The 14,203-nt window shown below is 38.5% G+C and overlaps 1 protein-coding gene across 11 annotated transcripts in view; it reads left to right on the forward strand.

The window, feature by feature from the left end:
* LOC138738967 (zinc finger and BTB domain-containing protein 20-like) overlaps positions 1–14,203 on the forward strand; it is a 462,974-nt gene that overhangs the window by 433,898 nt on the left and 14,873 nt on the right. For 8 of the 11 annotated variants that reach the window (XM_069890223.1, XM_069890224.1, XM_069890225.1 and 5 more), the window contains one exon: positions 7,343–9,369. The exons of 1 other annotated variant lie outside the window; for it this stretch is intronic. In XM_069890223.1, coding sequence (XP_069746324.1) covers positions 7,343–7,701 — 359 coding nt within the window. In that variant the 3' untranslated portion in view covers positions 7,702–9,369. Of the gene's footprint in view, positions 1–7,342; positions 9,370–14,203 lie in introns of those variants that run through there. 2 more of the 11 variants (XR_011341908.1, XR_011341909.1) reach the window with 2 other exon arrangements.

Raw genomic sequence — 14,203 nt, forward strand, 5'->3', positions numbered from 1 at the left:
ACCAGACAGTTGGCTACAGAAAAACAGTCAAGAATATAACTTGAAGGCCCAGCTAATAACGATGCAGAAAGAAAAAGAAAATGCATTTCAGCAACGTAACAAACATGATGAAGAAATTCAGATGCTTTGAGCTTATCATAGCTGAGCTGGAAGCAAAAATACCAATTTTAGGATTGAAAATGCATTGCAGACAAACCCCTAACTTAGCCTCCAAGTGGACTCTATGTGAATAAGAAGGAAGTCGCTACACTTACTTTACACATTATTACTGAATATTTCCTTTTTCTGTGTTTGCACAGTCAGTCTGTTTATATTTCTCTCCTTTCTCTTGCATGCAGCTTTTTGTACTGCTGACTGATAGAAATTCTTCCTGGCCCATAATGAAAAGAATCTCAGCATTGTATGTGATGTCATGTGTGTACTCTAATAATAAATCTTAACTCTGAACTTGGTCCCATAATGGAGAGCACAAAGTTTTTGGACAACCTAACCTGGACCCAGAACACTTCATCATTAGGAAGTTGCAGCAGTGCCTACACTTCCTGAGGAAGGCAAGACCACCAGTCCCATCTTGACAACATTTTATAAGAGCACCACTGAGAGTGTCCTGTCTGGCCATACGTTAGCTGCAAAGCATCAGGCCAGAAGTCAATATAAAGGATCATCAAAATAGCCAGGAAGATCACTGGGGTCTCCCTTTCTTGATGACATTCACTGGGGGCATTGCCTAAATGGAGCTCAAAGAATTATTGAGGACCCTTTCCATTTAGCACACTATATTTTGACCCACTCCCTTTAGGAAGGAGGTACAGGAGAATCAGAAACAGGACTGCCAGGCTAGGGAATAGCTTCTTCCCACACGCTGTGAGATTGATGAACAATTTCTGTAACTGAGTACATTTATTTTAAATTATGAAGTGTGCACTTTGGCTTGGCTTCGCGGACGAAGATTTATGGAGGGGGTAAAAAAGTCCACGTCAGCTGCAGGCTCGTTTGTGGCTGACCAGTCCGATGCGGGACAGGCAGACACGATTGCAGCGGTTGCAAGGGAAAATTGGTTGGTTGGGGTTGGGTGTTGGGTTTTTCCTCCTTTGCCTTTTGTCAGTGAGGTGGGCTCTGCGGTCTTCTTCAAAGGAGGCTGCTGCCCGCCAAACTGTGAGGCGCCAAGATGCACGGTTTGAGGCGTTATCAGCCCACTGGCGGTGGTCAATGTGGCAGGCACCAAGAGATTTCTTTAGGCAGTCCTTGTACCTTTTCTTTGGTGCACCTCTGTCACGGTGGCCAGTGGAGAGCTCGCCATATAATACGATCTTGGGAAGGCGATGGTCCTCCATTCTGGAGACGTGACCCATCCAGCGCAGCTGGATCTTCAGCAGCGTGGACTCGATGCTGTCGACCTCTGCCATCTCGAGTACCTCGACGTTAGGGGTGTGAGCGCTCCAATGGATGTTGAGGATGGAGCGGAGACAACGCTGGTGGAAGCGTTCTAGGAGCCGTAGGTGGTGCTGGTAGAGGACCCATGATTCGGAGCCGAACAGGAGTGTGGGTATGACAACGGCTCTGTATACGCTTATCTTTGTGAGGTTTTTCAGTTGGTTGTTTTTCCAGACTCTTTTGTGTAGTCTTCCAAAGGCGCTATTTGCCTTGGCGAGTCTGTTGTCTATCTCATTGTCGATCCTTGCATCTGATGAAATGGTGCAGCCGAGATAGGTAAACTGGTTGACCGTTTTGAGTTTTATGTGCCCGATGGAGATGTGGGGGGGCTGGTAGTCATGGTGGGGAGCTGGCTGATGGAGGACCTCAGTTTTCTTCAGGCTGACTTCCAGGCCAAACATTTTGGCAGTTTCCGCAAAGCAGGACGTCAAGCGCTGAAGAGCTGGCTCTGAATGTGCACTATGGTCTGGAGAAATGCTCATTGGTCTGGTTGTATATGTACTTTAAACATGAAAAAATAATTTTAAAAATTGACTCCTTTTATCTTTGTTATTTTTTTTTTAATTTAGATAGGTCCAAATTATAAATGCTCCATGATATAAGTATAAGCATACCAACTTTAACCTAAATTCATCAGTTGCTATGGATTGCCGTAGGTGAGGTGAGGATAGCTCAGAGAGAGTACAAAACAACCATACTACATTATTATTGGGACATATACAGAGAATTCTATCCAAGGAAGGATTGGGTTCATCACACAACTTTGCAAAACTAAATTACAGTGTGTGTGGAATTTAGTCTGCCAATCCTGTGTTAAATTCTGAAGTTTTTGAGAGCCACACTGGCATCAACTATGTAGAGTGTTGGCACTGGGGTAACATCTCAAATTGCTACTATGGAAATGTTAGAGGTTCTTGAATACCCTCAGAATGTTTTGTGAATATCTTCAACCAATGTCTGTTGCATACTGCTGTATTTAGCCATCAGATTGAAGAACTTTTAAAGGAGTCCTTTGTTTCCACCATACATTTCTCTACAAAACCAATATAGCCACTCAAAGAGAACCAGCGAGGGGCTTAATGGCTGAGGGACTCACGCAGACTGTGGGTGACTTGCAGTCAGGGGACCCACGTAGTCTGCGAGCTGTTGGAAGAAAGGTGAAACACAAAAGTCTGCAGATACTGTGATCATAGTGAAAACACACCGAAATGCTGGAGGAACTCGGCTGATCTTTTCAGTGTCTATAGGAGACAAAGATACATTGTTGACATTTCAGACCTGAGCCCTTCTTTAAGGAATAAGCAGAAAAAGCCAGAAGCAGGAAAGTTTAAGAATACAATCAATGGGGAAGGAATCTGGACCAGCAAAAGTTGTTAATTGGATATGATAAGCAATGAGGTAAGAATGGATCATGTTTGTGCAAAAGGAGACAGAAGGGGGAGACAGGTAGGGGAAGATGACGGGAAAGAAGTAAGGGGGCAGGATTTAACAAAAGCCAGAGATGCCATCAGGTTGGAGGGTGCCCAGTCGGATGAAGTGGTTTCTCCAATTTATGAGTGGTCTCAGTCTGGCAGTACATGAAACCATGGTAGACATGTCAGCAAGGGACTGGGATGGAGACTTGAAATGGGTGGCCACTGGGAGATCCATACTATCACGGCGGACAGAGCCGAGGTGCTCAATAAAGTCCAGTCTCTCCGATGTAGAGGAGACCACAATGTGAGCACCAGATGCAGTAGACAACCCCTGAAGATTCACAAGTGAAATGTTGCTTCACTTAGAAGGACTGTTTGGGCCCTTGAATGGTGGTGAGGGAGGAGGTGTGGGCACAAGTGGAGCATCTCCTGCTTTCACAGGGGTAGGACCCTAGAGGATGATAGGCAGGGAGGGAGGAGAGGGAAATATGTGTCTAGTGGTGGGATCACATAGTAGGTGGTGGAAATGGTGGAGGAGGATGTTTTGGATGCAGAGGCTGGTGGGGGTAGGTGAAGACAAAAGGAATCCTGTCCTTGTTGCACGTGGAGGTGGAGGGTCCGGGGCAAATTTGCGGATAATGGGGTATATGTGGATGAGTGCTGAGTTGATGGTGGTAGAGGGAAAGCCAGGTTGTTTAAAGAAGGAGGACATCTCTGATGATCTGGCATGGAAGTCCTCATCCTGGCTGCAGAAGTGATGGGGATGGAGAAAATGGAATGGAATCCTTACAGGAGACAGGATGGAAGAGGTGTAGTTGAAGTAGTGGTGGGAGTTGATGGGCTGGTCTCCTGAGATGGAGACAGAGAGATTGAGGAAAGGGAGAGTGTTGCTAGAGATGGACCAAGTAAATTTGACATTGGGGTGAAATTTGGCAACAAAGTGGATGAGTTCGATGAGCTCATCATGCGTACATGAGGCAGCACCAAAGTAATCATCAAGTTGCTGGAGACTGGAAAGCAGGTATCAAGAGGATGTTGAGGTCAAGAAGGCCTCCAGATGGACTTTGGGTGTAGGCACTGTGGGAGTGCTGGAGGCGAATCAACAGAAGGTACTATCTTTTGTGTCTTTTACTGTAAAGGATACTGGGTGACTAACGGTGTCTCTTTGATTGCCTTATGGCAATAAGCAGAAGATAAGGAGGTTACGTGTAATATTACATGTGCTGTTCTATTACCTGACAATAAAGAAATCAAGAACATTTGGATACATGGATAGGTTGTGTTTAGAGGGCCATGGGACAATTTGGTTGCCATGGGCAAATTTAGCTTAAGGGCTGTTTCCATGATATTTAACGGCCCAGTAACAGGCCCTTCATGCCCATGAGCCCACGTCACCCAAAGCACCCATATGACCAATGAACTTTCTAATCCTGTATGTCTTGGAACGTAGATGGTAATTGGTGCAAACTTGTAATCACAGAGAGAACATTTACCGAATATTTCTGCAATTGTGTGCGGATTGTGATGAGGCTGAGCACATAGTTGTCAAGGATACAGATGCAATAAGGAAGTTGCATGACCAGGAAACTGGCTGTTTTTGATAGTTTCAAAGACCAGAGTCAGCCCAGAAAGAAAGGATTTGTTGTAGAAATTATAACAGTTAGGGAAGGCATCTTGAATGATCTCTCTTTATGTGCTCTGTTCTCTGCATCAGGAATCATTAGTTGATAAATTCACCCTTTGTAGTGAAATGTATGGAACACTAGTGCAACAATTTTCTAATTTGGGTTGCTTTGTAAAATTGCAGAAATTTACACACGGGGAACAAAGCAACTCTTAGCCATTCAATTTTTATCACATCAGAAACATAAACATAGTGGTATCTGAGTATACAAGTCATGCCCCTCTTAGAGCAGGTTGTTTAGATTAGTTTGAGAATGTGATCTGCTTTTAGAACCAAACAGGCCCTTCTAGTCTGTGCCAACCATTGTTCTGCTAGTCTCACTGACCTGTTCCCATTCCATAACCCTCCAGACCTCTCCCATCCATGTATCTATCCAATCTATTCTTAAAACTCAAGATCGATCCCAAATTCTCCACATCAGATGGCAGTTCATTCCACCCTCCCACCATTCTCTGTGAAGAAATTTCCCCTAATGTTCCCCCTAAACCTTTTCCCCTTCAGCTTAAAACGATGACCTCTCGCAATTATCTCCTCCTCTCCCACCCCATCTAAGTGGAAAAAGCCTACTCATATCCACTCTGTCTTAATCTTGTAAGCCTATATCAAATCTCCCCTCATTCTTCATTCTTAACCTGTTTAATCTTTCCCTGTAACTCAACACCTGAAGACCCACCACATCCTAGTAAATCTTCTTGTTATATTACCAGGGTTTATGAGTTTTCTATGTTCAAGATGTCTCTTTTTCATCACTTTAGTCACCTTTTTATGATTATGATACTCAGCATCCATTTTTTGCTGCTAATTTCTGGTCATTTTATTTAGCCGGGAATAATAGTGAAACCCCATTGTGCAGAGAAATGTCCTGATATGGTGGTGAATTAATCTGAATTGAGTTCTAAAGAAGGTGCTAATTTTCTACTTCTTAAATAGCTCTCTCTCTACCTCACCCCCCCCCCCCCCACCACCATCTCCTTTCCACCAGCTCTACATCCACAGAGCCACTCCTCCCCCAATCAATTTTCACTTCTCTTGTTCATGTCCAGTCATGGACTTTTGCTTGTTGGGCTGTGCCCCCTCTGTCCTTCCTTCCCTCCCCCAGCCTTTTTATTCAGCCGCCTGTCCGCCTTTTGGCTCAAACTTTGAAGAGGAGCTCAGGCCCAAAATACTGGATCTTTATCTCCTTTGGATGCTGCATGACCTGCTGTGTTCCACCAGCATTTTTATGTTTTTACCATAGTCACAACATCTGCAAACTTTGGTGTTTCAAACATTTGCAGTTAGTTTCAGTGATTTGAAGCCACCAAAGGTCTAGTTGCTAATTTTGCTGATGTCACAAATACCTCTTACCTTTCTGAACTCAAGCAGATGCAAATCTGCTAAGGGTAAAAGGTAAAGGTGAATGTTCCGTGATTGTCACGTAATACTACATTTAGAATGTAACATATATAAAATTCTTTACCGTAAGGTCGCCACTTTGTCCAGTGCCCCTCACAGAAACCTACAGCACCTGGTGATCCTAGGCATCTCACCTCCAAGTACTGACCCAGCCTGAGTCTGGTTTGTTTCTGAGATCAAACAATCTCAGGCGTATTCAGGCTATTAGGTGCTGAAATTGACAGGTTGCCTTTAGGAAAGAGATTGAACAGACTGGCTATGCATCCACTGGAGTTTAGAAGGAAGGTGGGGAATTTAATTGAAAGGTAAAAGATGGTGAAAGATCTCGAGAGAATGATTTTGTTTAGGGGGGGATCTAAAGCAATTGATCACTATTTGAAATTTGGGGTTCTACTCTCTTAAGAAAATGCTGGAAATTTAAGATTGTGAGTCTTTGGGACTTTTTGAAGGGAGCAAATCTTTGAATGTGTTCAGAGCAGGAGTGGATGGTCTTTGGAGAACTAAGGAGTGGATGGTCAATATAGAGTTGAGATCACAATGATCTTTTGAAATAGTGAAGCAAGGTAGGTGTGGAAGAATTTGGTGCTTAAAGAGTTAAATCAGCTAAAAAGATAGAGTGACAATAAAAAGCAAGGGAATTAAAACTAGCACATACATTCCAGGGCCAGAGTGGGGCCATGCCTACTAGTCTATAATTTATAGTTCTGTATAAATGGCACGATAGTTATACAATTTGCATTGTTTGATCTGTCTTTGTGACTGCAGGGTTATCTTTGTGACAGCACTCTGTAAGACACTTTCCAGGTAATCTGATTTTGGCTGTCCGTGATATCAGAAAATAAAGCCTCTTTACCTTGAAGACTGCTCAGTGTGAGTTAGTTTTCTTTGACTCTTGGGGACCAGGTAGTTTGCTGTTCCTCAGTCGTGTGTTGCAATGTAGATTCCTTCAACTTTTTTTCATTGCAGTCGTTAATTCATTTTTACTCTCCAGGCATAATTATCTGGAATTTCTTGGTACAGCAACGCTGCCTTTTCATTTTTCTTTTTAAAGCTACAGAATCCTGATTCTAAGTAATTCAAAATGTTTCCAGAAAACCAGTCCGAAAATGCCACAGTGAGCTTCTTGTGACTGCAAGTTATAGACCAATTTCTTCCATATTGTGTTTCTAGGTTGCTGCTGGACAAATTTCCAGTCTCGCTCCATCAGTATGGTAGCTTGTAAAATGAAAGCATTATATAAAATTATATGCTGAGAGTAGCTATTTATGAATATTTGTGATTCTACCCTGAATTTTTTTTGTCATTTTATGTGACTGAAATAGATTAGTCCTCTACATCTCAGTCTATTTGTGAAATTGTCCTATTTAAAATCTTTGAAATTGGTTAACGTGTTTAATTGTTCAATGCCTTATAGGGGAGAAGCCACATCAATGCAGCATTTGTTGGCGCTCATTTTCTCTGAAGGATTACCTGATTAAACACATGGTGACACACACTGGTGTGAGAGCCTATCAGTGTAGTATCTGCAACAAGCGTTTCACCCAAAAGAGCTCCCTCAATGTCCACATGCGGCTTCATCGTGGTGAGAAGTCCTACGAGTGCTACGTCTGCAAAAAGAAGTTCTCCCACAAGACCTTATTGGAGAGACACATGGCACTTCATGGCACTGGCTGCTCTGAGGTGACTACATATGTCTGCTCTGTGTGCCCAGCCAAGTTCGACCAAATCGAACAATTCAACGATCACATGAGGATGCACGTTTCCGATGGTTAAGAAACTTCTTTGAGAACAAATTTGGAATTAATTTTAAAAAAAGAAAATAACATTTTTAAAACAAGCGCTGGCATATTGTTATCAGCAGCAAGATGTTCGAGAATTCTTCAGGATGGTGGCCTTAATGCCTGTTATTATGTGTGCTCCACTGGCTGGATGTCCACTGCAGGCCTCAAGATTTTTTTCCTCTCATTCAGCTCTTGTTTATTGCTAGCGTGTTGAACACTACAAAGGCCTACTATCTCTACAGATCTAATCCAGTGTTGCATTAGCTAAGGTGGAAGTTTCTTTGAGAGCATTACACAGCATGAAATCCAGTAAACTGTGGTATGCAACATCTTTTTAAATACATACTTGGTTTGTATTGACATTTCTGTGCTATGATGGTCACGAAATTTGCCTTTTACCGAAGATGACATTGTATGTATAATGGTTGTAATGACACTGGCAGTTATTTATTATTTACCTGCTGTGGACAGGTCTCTCACACAGATGGGTTTCATTTGAAAATTAAAAAGGTTTAATATATAATGCAGCATCCGTACAACTGCAGTTAGGTACACAAATTTATGTCACAAATGTACAAGCAACTCAATGTTATTTTAATGAGAAAAAGCGCAGTGAGTTTTTCCTTTCTAATTGCAGATGGTTCCAGTAAAAGTTTACTCCATGGATGTGCATTTTTTACAACAGTATTTGAGCAGAGGCGAGGCTTTTTGGAACTTTTGCATACACTGCCACTAATATTCAGAGGACTGTTAAGTTTGTAAAATGAGCTGAATTGAAGGAAGTTTTCTTCCCCCACAATGTGTGGTTGATAACAAAGTTAACATATAATCAATGTGGTCTGTTTGACATGCTGTCATTTTGATTGCTGCTCCTATTTTGTCTCTTTATTTTATCTTCAGACTGTCAATAATGATTATTCTGATCAATTTCAAAATATTTGGATTAATTTGCTGTTGCCACAGCATGAGTAGCGTTCCATTGTGCACCTTTTACAATGCACTTAAATCAGTCAGTCATCATAATGAATAGCAAATCATTTGTGCAGAATGAGCAAAGTCAAGGGAAGTGTTTTGTTCAGATGAACTATTTCCTCCAATATCTTGTTCAAATCCATTTCTCTTAAACTTAGAAAAATAAACTGAAGGAAACTGTTTAGAATGTTTGTGTAACTTTTAAATTAATTAAAATGTTTAAAAACTTCTCCTGTATGCACAACTTAGGTAGAATCAAACATTATACTGCATATCTTAAGATTTTAGTCAATTCCCATATGAATGACCTTTTATAGAGCCCACTGACCAAGGTGTTCACCATGAACGGTTCGAAGTTTATTTTATTTCAATGCAATTCGCATTTATAGCCATCTTACCCCAGATTGTTTTATTATTTTGACTATAAAGCCACGTTGCACTCTGCTGGTTCTTTGAACCAATCTAAGATTTAATTACAGTATGTTAGCCTGCTATATACTGCATTAGTGTTACCTGCTCATTCTCACCTGTGAGTACATATAAGAGCAAACAGGAGAACTGGTTTGCACAATTCCTTATTGTCATAATAACTTGCTCTGAAACACTATTCTGCTCTCCTTTTTTGAAGTGTTGCATATCTAATTGATGTCTGTAAGTAGTCAGATTACAAATATTAAACTGTTTAATCTTAATCATAAATAATCTGAATTTTATTATATAAAATTATATTTAATCACTTATTTTCCCAGATTAGGATATAATCTTTCATTGAATCTATTGATCATTTGCGTCCTAAAATATATTTAACTTCACATCTTTTTGTGCAGATCTCGTTTTTGCTCTCCTATAGTTTGATTTTTCATTATAGAAATTACTTTCTCAGAATGAAGTTTACCATTTAGCAATTTAAAACAAAACATGCTAATCTTGTTCAATAATCCCATAAAGTAACCTTGTTTGTGGAGGAGTGGAGTTATTAAATGCCCTATAGGCGACGTGGTTAGCTTAGCGGTTAGTGCAACACCTTTACAGCAGCAATTGGGTTCGAATCCCATGCTGTCTGTAAGGAGTTTGTACGCACTCCCCATGTCTGCATGGGTTTTCCCTGAGGGCTCCGGATTCCTCCCACTATTCAAAATGTACCAGGGGGTTGTAGGTTAATTGGGAGTATATTGGGCGGCAGAGACTTCTGGGGCAAAATGGCCTGTTACCATGCTGTATGTCTAAATTTAAAATTTAAATATAATTTTTTTTTTTATTTAAATTTTTTTGTGAGCTGAATTAAGTAATACTAAATAAATAATTGATAAGGCATATTTGGTTCATGACACTCCCCAACCAATATTTTTCATTCTAAATTGTTATGAAGTTGTCTATTTCTTCAAGCATTTGTACCTATGATGAAAAATAAATCATTTGGGGGCTTTCCACAAAGTTTCACTGAAAGTTTATATTATTCAGTAAAATAAATTATTTAAATGTTACTGGTGTTTTATTTGAACCTGGATAAAACATGACCATCAGTTACTACAGTATTGCAGTAAGCTAAATGTGTTTTCTCTTTTAAAATGAATATTGTTGCTGAGCTTATATAACTAATCTGAGAAAAGTGGTAAATAGTTTGGCCAGTTTTTTGTTTTTTTTTAAAAACCTTTCTCGGTATTATTAATCAACTTTCACTATCATGACTGACTGATAATGGAGCTTCACAAAAATATGGCAACAATATTGTTAATTTTTGAAAGGTAAATGGGTCCTTGACGTTTTATTGGTTGAACATTATAGAGTACTGGTTTAGATCTTGAGATTTTGTGGTGCAAACTTAAAAGTAAGGGTGGCTTTAAGCTAGGCATTTGCCCCAACAAATGGAAGCTTCTTGTATGATATGAGCTGTTTTACTGGAATAGTGGAAGGAGTATTTAACCAAGCTTGACTTTGCGATGCAGTATTTGTTTATATAATAGTACACATTTACATTTTATTACAGAGTAGATCTGCCTTGCAATATTTAATGCAATCACTATGAATCACTTGCATATCAGCAGCCTGCTGCATTCATTCACAGTGGCCCTTTGGTTTCCTCAATATTTGTTCTTTATATTCAGTGAACCCATCAGTCAGACATAGGAATGTGTGTATTAGATTACGGAAATTAAACAGTTCAGAAATTGTGAAATGTTAATTTTCTGAATGTACAACCCACTATGCATGTATACGCAGAGTCTAAAATATTATGGGTATTTTACTTTGCATTTTTGGAAACACAAAAATTCTAAATCTTGGAGGCAATTATGTTTTTTTTTAAGTATGCATTTTAACATACATGACCAATCAGTTGTTCTGTTCTTCATATGTTTTAATTGCATATATTATTAGTATTTTTCCATTAATGATGCAAAACAATATATTTTCTCTGTAGTTCTGGGTTGTACCTATAACTTTGCATTGTTCACTCTTGATACTAACTTAAACATTTATGGACATGTTTAGATCTTAACTTTTTCTATCATCCTTCGTTTTAAAAAAAATGTTACAATCGTAGGATGTCACATAGATAGTGCCTTTAGATCACTTATATAGCAAAGAAAGTTTAAATAAAATGCAAAAACACTATTTTATGCAGGAGATAATGGGAACTTCCTATGAATAGTCTCATCGATGATGTTAGCAGAAAATATATAAAATTATGTCCACAGGCACTTTTTGCGAATCACTTCCAGACTGTTCCCTCACCCCCTGTCATTCTGAGCTCTGTTATCCTTGTTCAAATAAGTTAACTTCTTTTCAAAAAATTCCAGCAGAAGCCTCCCTCTTTCAAATATAATTTACATTATCGATTAAGTTTCAGCACCAAGATATCATGCCTATGGATCAACAGGGATTGAATCACCCTGAATAACTGCTAGGAATTTTCTATAAATGTTTTTTTAATTATGTAAATTTAATGACGCACACTTAATAGTAGTATTAAAAAATCAATGAAAGATTTGCAAGATGAATCGCAAACCTTACTTTGAAGAAATTGGAAATCTTTCAGCCCTAATATTAAAGATAAATTGTGGAATTAACTCCAATGTTTTCAGCTGCAATAGATTTATTCCATCTCTTATTCTTCATTTCCATGTAAATAAGAACACAATGTTCTTGTACTGCACTGTGCAGTTTTCAATTAAAAGGTTATGATTAACAGTTAAGACCATGGATTAATAAACAAGCAACTTTATCTTTTGACCAGTTATCTTTTCTGAAGAAAAGAAATTTATGCTTACCCTCGAAGAATCAGCTCATTGACTCTTCTTGACATAAAGCTGATTTCTCTGGGTTATTGCTCTCAAACTACAGACTGGAAATTATTGGCTTCCAGGATCACATTTTCAAGCAACTGAAGTTAATGAACGTTATATCATACACTGTGAGGTCATTAATGTTAACTCTAAACATGCATCCAACCTCATCAGTCCTGAGTTGCCATCAAAAATAACTAATGAATAAAATTGGTAGTTCTTCAATGCTCTTCAATAGCTTGAGACACTAGTGATTTTCTTTGAAAGGATGAAAATAGGTATTCACTCACCCAATTAGATTTCTTTTTTAAAATGCTGGATTGCTCATTCAACCCACTGGTTAGACTGACAAACTGTTTAAGGATATGATTAAAAGAGGGCTAACAGCTTGCCCTGACAATAATCAATGGTAAATTATGGTACAACCCAATACCTTGCATGGTAAATGGAACCAATTAAAACGCCACACAGGTTCTTTGTGCCTTGGTGGTATGATTTTTCTTCTTGAGATTAGATGTAGCATACTGATAAAAAGTTGTTAGATTTTTATAACTGTAAAGGCCATTATTCCTGTAAGGAATCTCTGTTAACATTTGGGTGTATAAATTCAGGTGGATAGACTTGTGAGTTTGCACTAATTGTTCTTGGCTGAACCATGTATGTATAATTCTCAATCTACCAGCATCTCTCAAAGCAGCAGTATTGAAAATACTGCTGGATATCTTAAATTGTTCAAATGAAGATTTAAAGCAGAGAACAGATTAAGCAGGCTTTATGCCATCCAAGGGCTGAAGAAACTACCATTTTTTTTTACCATTTAGTAAGAAAGTTGCACAGACTAGCAACCCAAAAGGCAGTATCATTTGTGCCCTGATGGCCCAAAAGTTATCATCATAATTCTTTAAAAATTAGGATAATTCATCAAAAATACATTCAGTGAAATGAATGAGGAAATCAGTCATCCCATTTAGATGTGCACTTTTTCTTGAATAATATATTGTATATGGTTGAGCAATAATATTTAAATAGAAAGAATATTATTTAAAAATTCAGTTTTAAGGTGCAGTTGTTGCCATTCATTTAAAAATTGCATGAACGGCAACTTTAAAATTACTTTTGTCTGCATCTCACTATTCTGATATTGGGAAAGGTGGAAATATGGCTGGATTTTTACTGCCTTGGAATGGAACAGTGATGTTTTAAAGTGTATTTTTTAGATGATTATAGCATATTTAAGCAAGACATTCTATTATTGTAGAGCTGTAAATATAGGGTAAGGCAAAAGAAAAAAGCATCTGTCTTGATGCAAAGAGCTGGATGTCATTAGGAAAGTTCAATTGGTGAACAACATAGCAACAAATATATTTTGAGTTTATTTCTAGAATTTTAAGAAATAAAACTTAAAAATCCCATTTTCTTGACCTATCGCCTACATTTTTGTGTTTATTTACCATTTATGCATCAAAAATATTTGAGTATTGCCACACAGTGATTAATTCACACATAATTAGAAGTCACTGTGACCAATTCCTGCCTCTCACAGCCCCGCTTTTAAAATCATATGACAGAATGAAAGATTGCACAAGAACAGGACTAATTGCAGGAATAAAAAGGCCTATGCAGTGTTAATTTTGTTTAAAGAATTGGTAGCATTGCCTCTTTCCTATGCTCAAGTGGGTTGCATACAGAAGATTAAACAACTTAAGATGTGCAGTCAGACTGTACCAGTGATGCTGGGTTTAGTCATCTAGCTACCAGTTTTTCTTAAATATGTAAATAAAAATATATGGGTCAGTATAAAACAACATTGGTAACGATCCAGTACTTTGTATTTTAAAAGATTTCATTTAACCTGTACACCTATGTGGTTGTGCATTCTTTCAGCTTTCAAATCATATTTCCATTGTGAGTCTTTGCTTTTGGAATTTTTAGTATGATTTTCTTGGGTACAATTTTTTCAGAGGAGCAGGAGAAAGAAATTTTTACCAGCCTTTTTAGTATGATTGTTAAATTAACAACTTGAGTTGAAACTTTTTAGACTTATTTTCAATCAAAATTAGTGTGTAATGAATGAATTTCAGAACTGAATTGCGAAGACTTACATCAAGATATTCAATCAGTCTCAATTTAGCCGTTTGTCTTTTTAAATAAAATGTAATCTCTGGAACTATAAGTTGTTGAAAAGCATAAAGCACTATCAGGTTATCTGTAGTGTTACAACTGATTAGTATTATGAAT

This window comes from Narcine bancroftii, chromosome 7, assembly GCF_036971445.1.
Source record: "Narcine bancroftii isolate sNarBan1 chromosome 7, sNarBan1.hap1, whole genome shotgun sequence".
In the NCBI taxonomy this organism is placed as follows: domain Eukaryota; kingdom Metazoa; phylum Chordata; class Chondrichthyes; order Torpediniformes; family Narcinidae; genus Narcine; species Narcine bancroftii.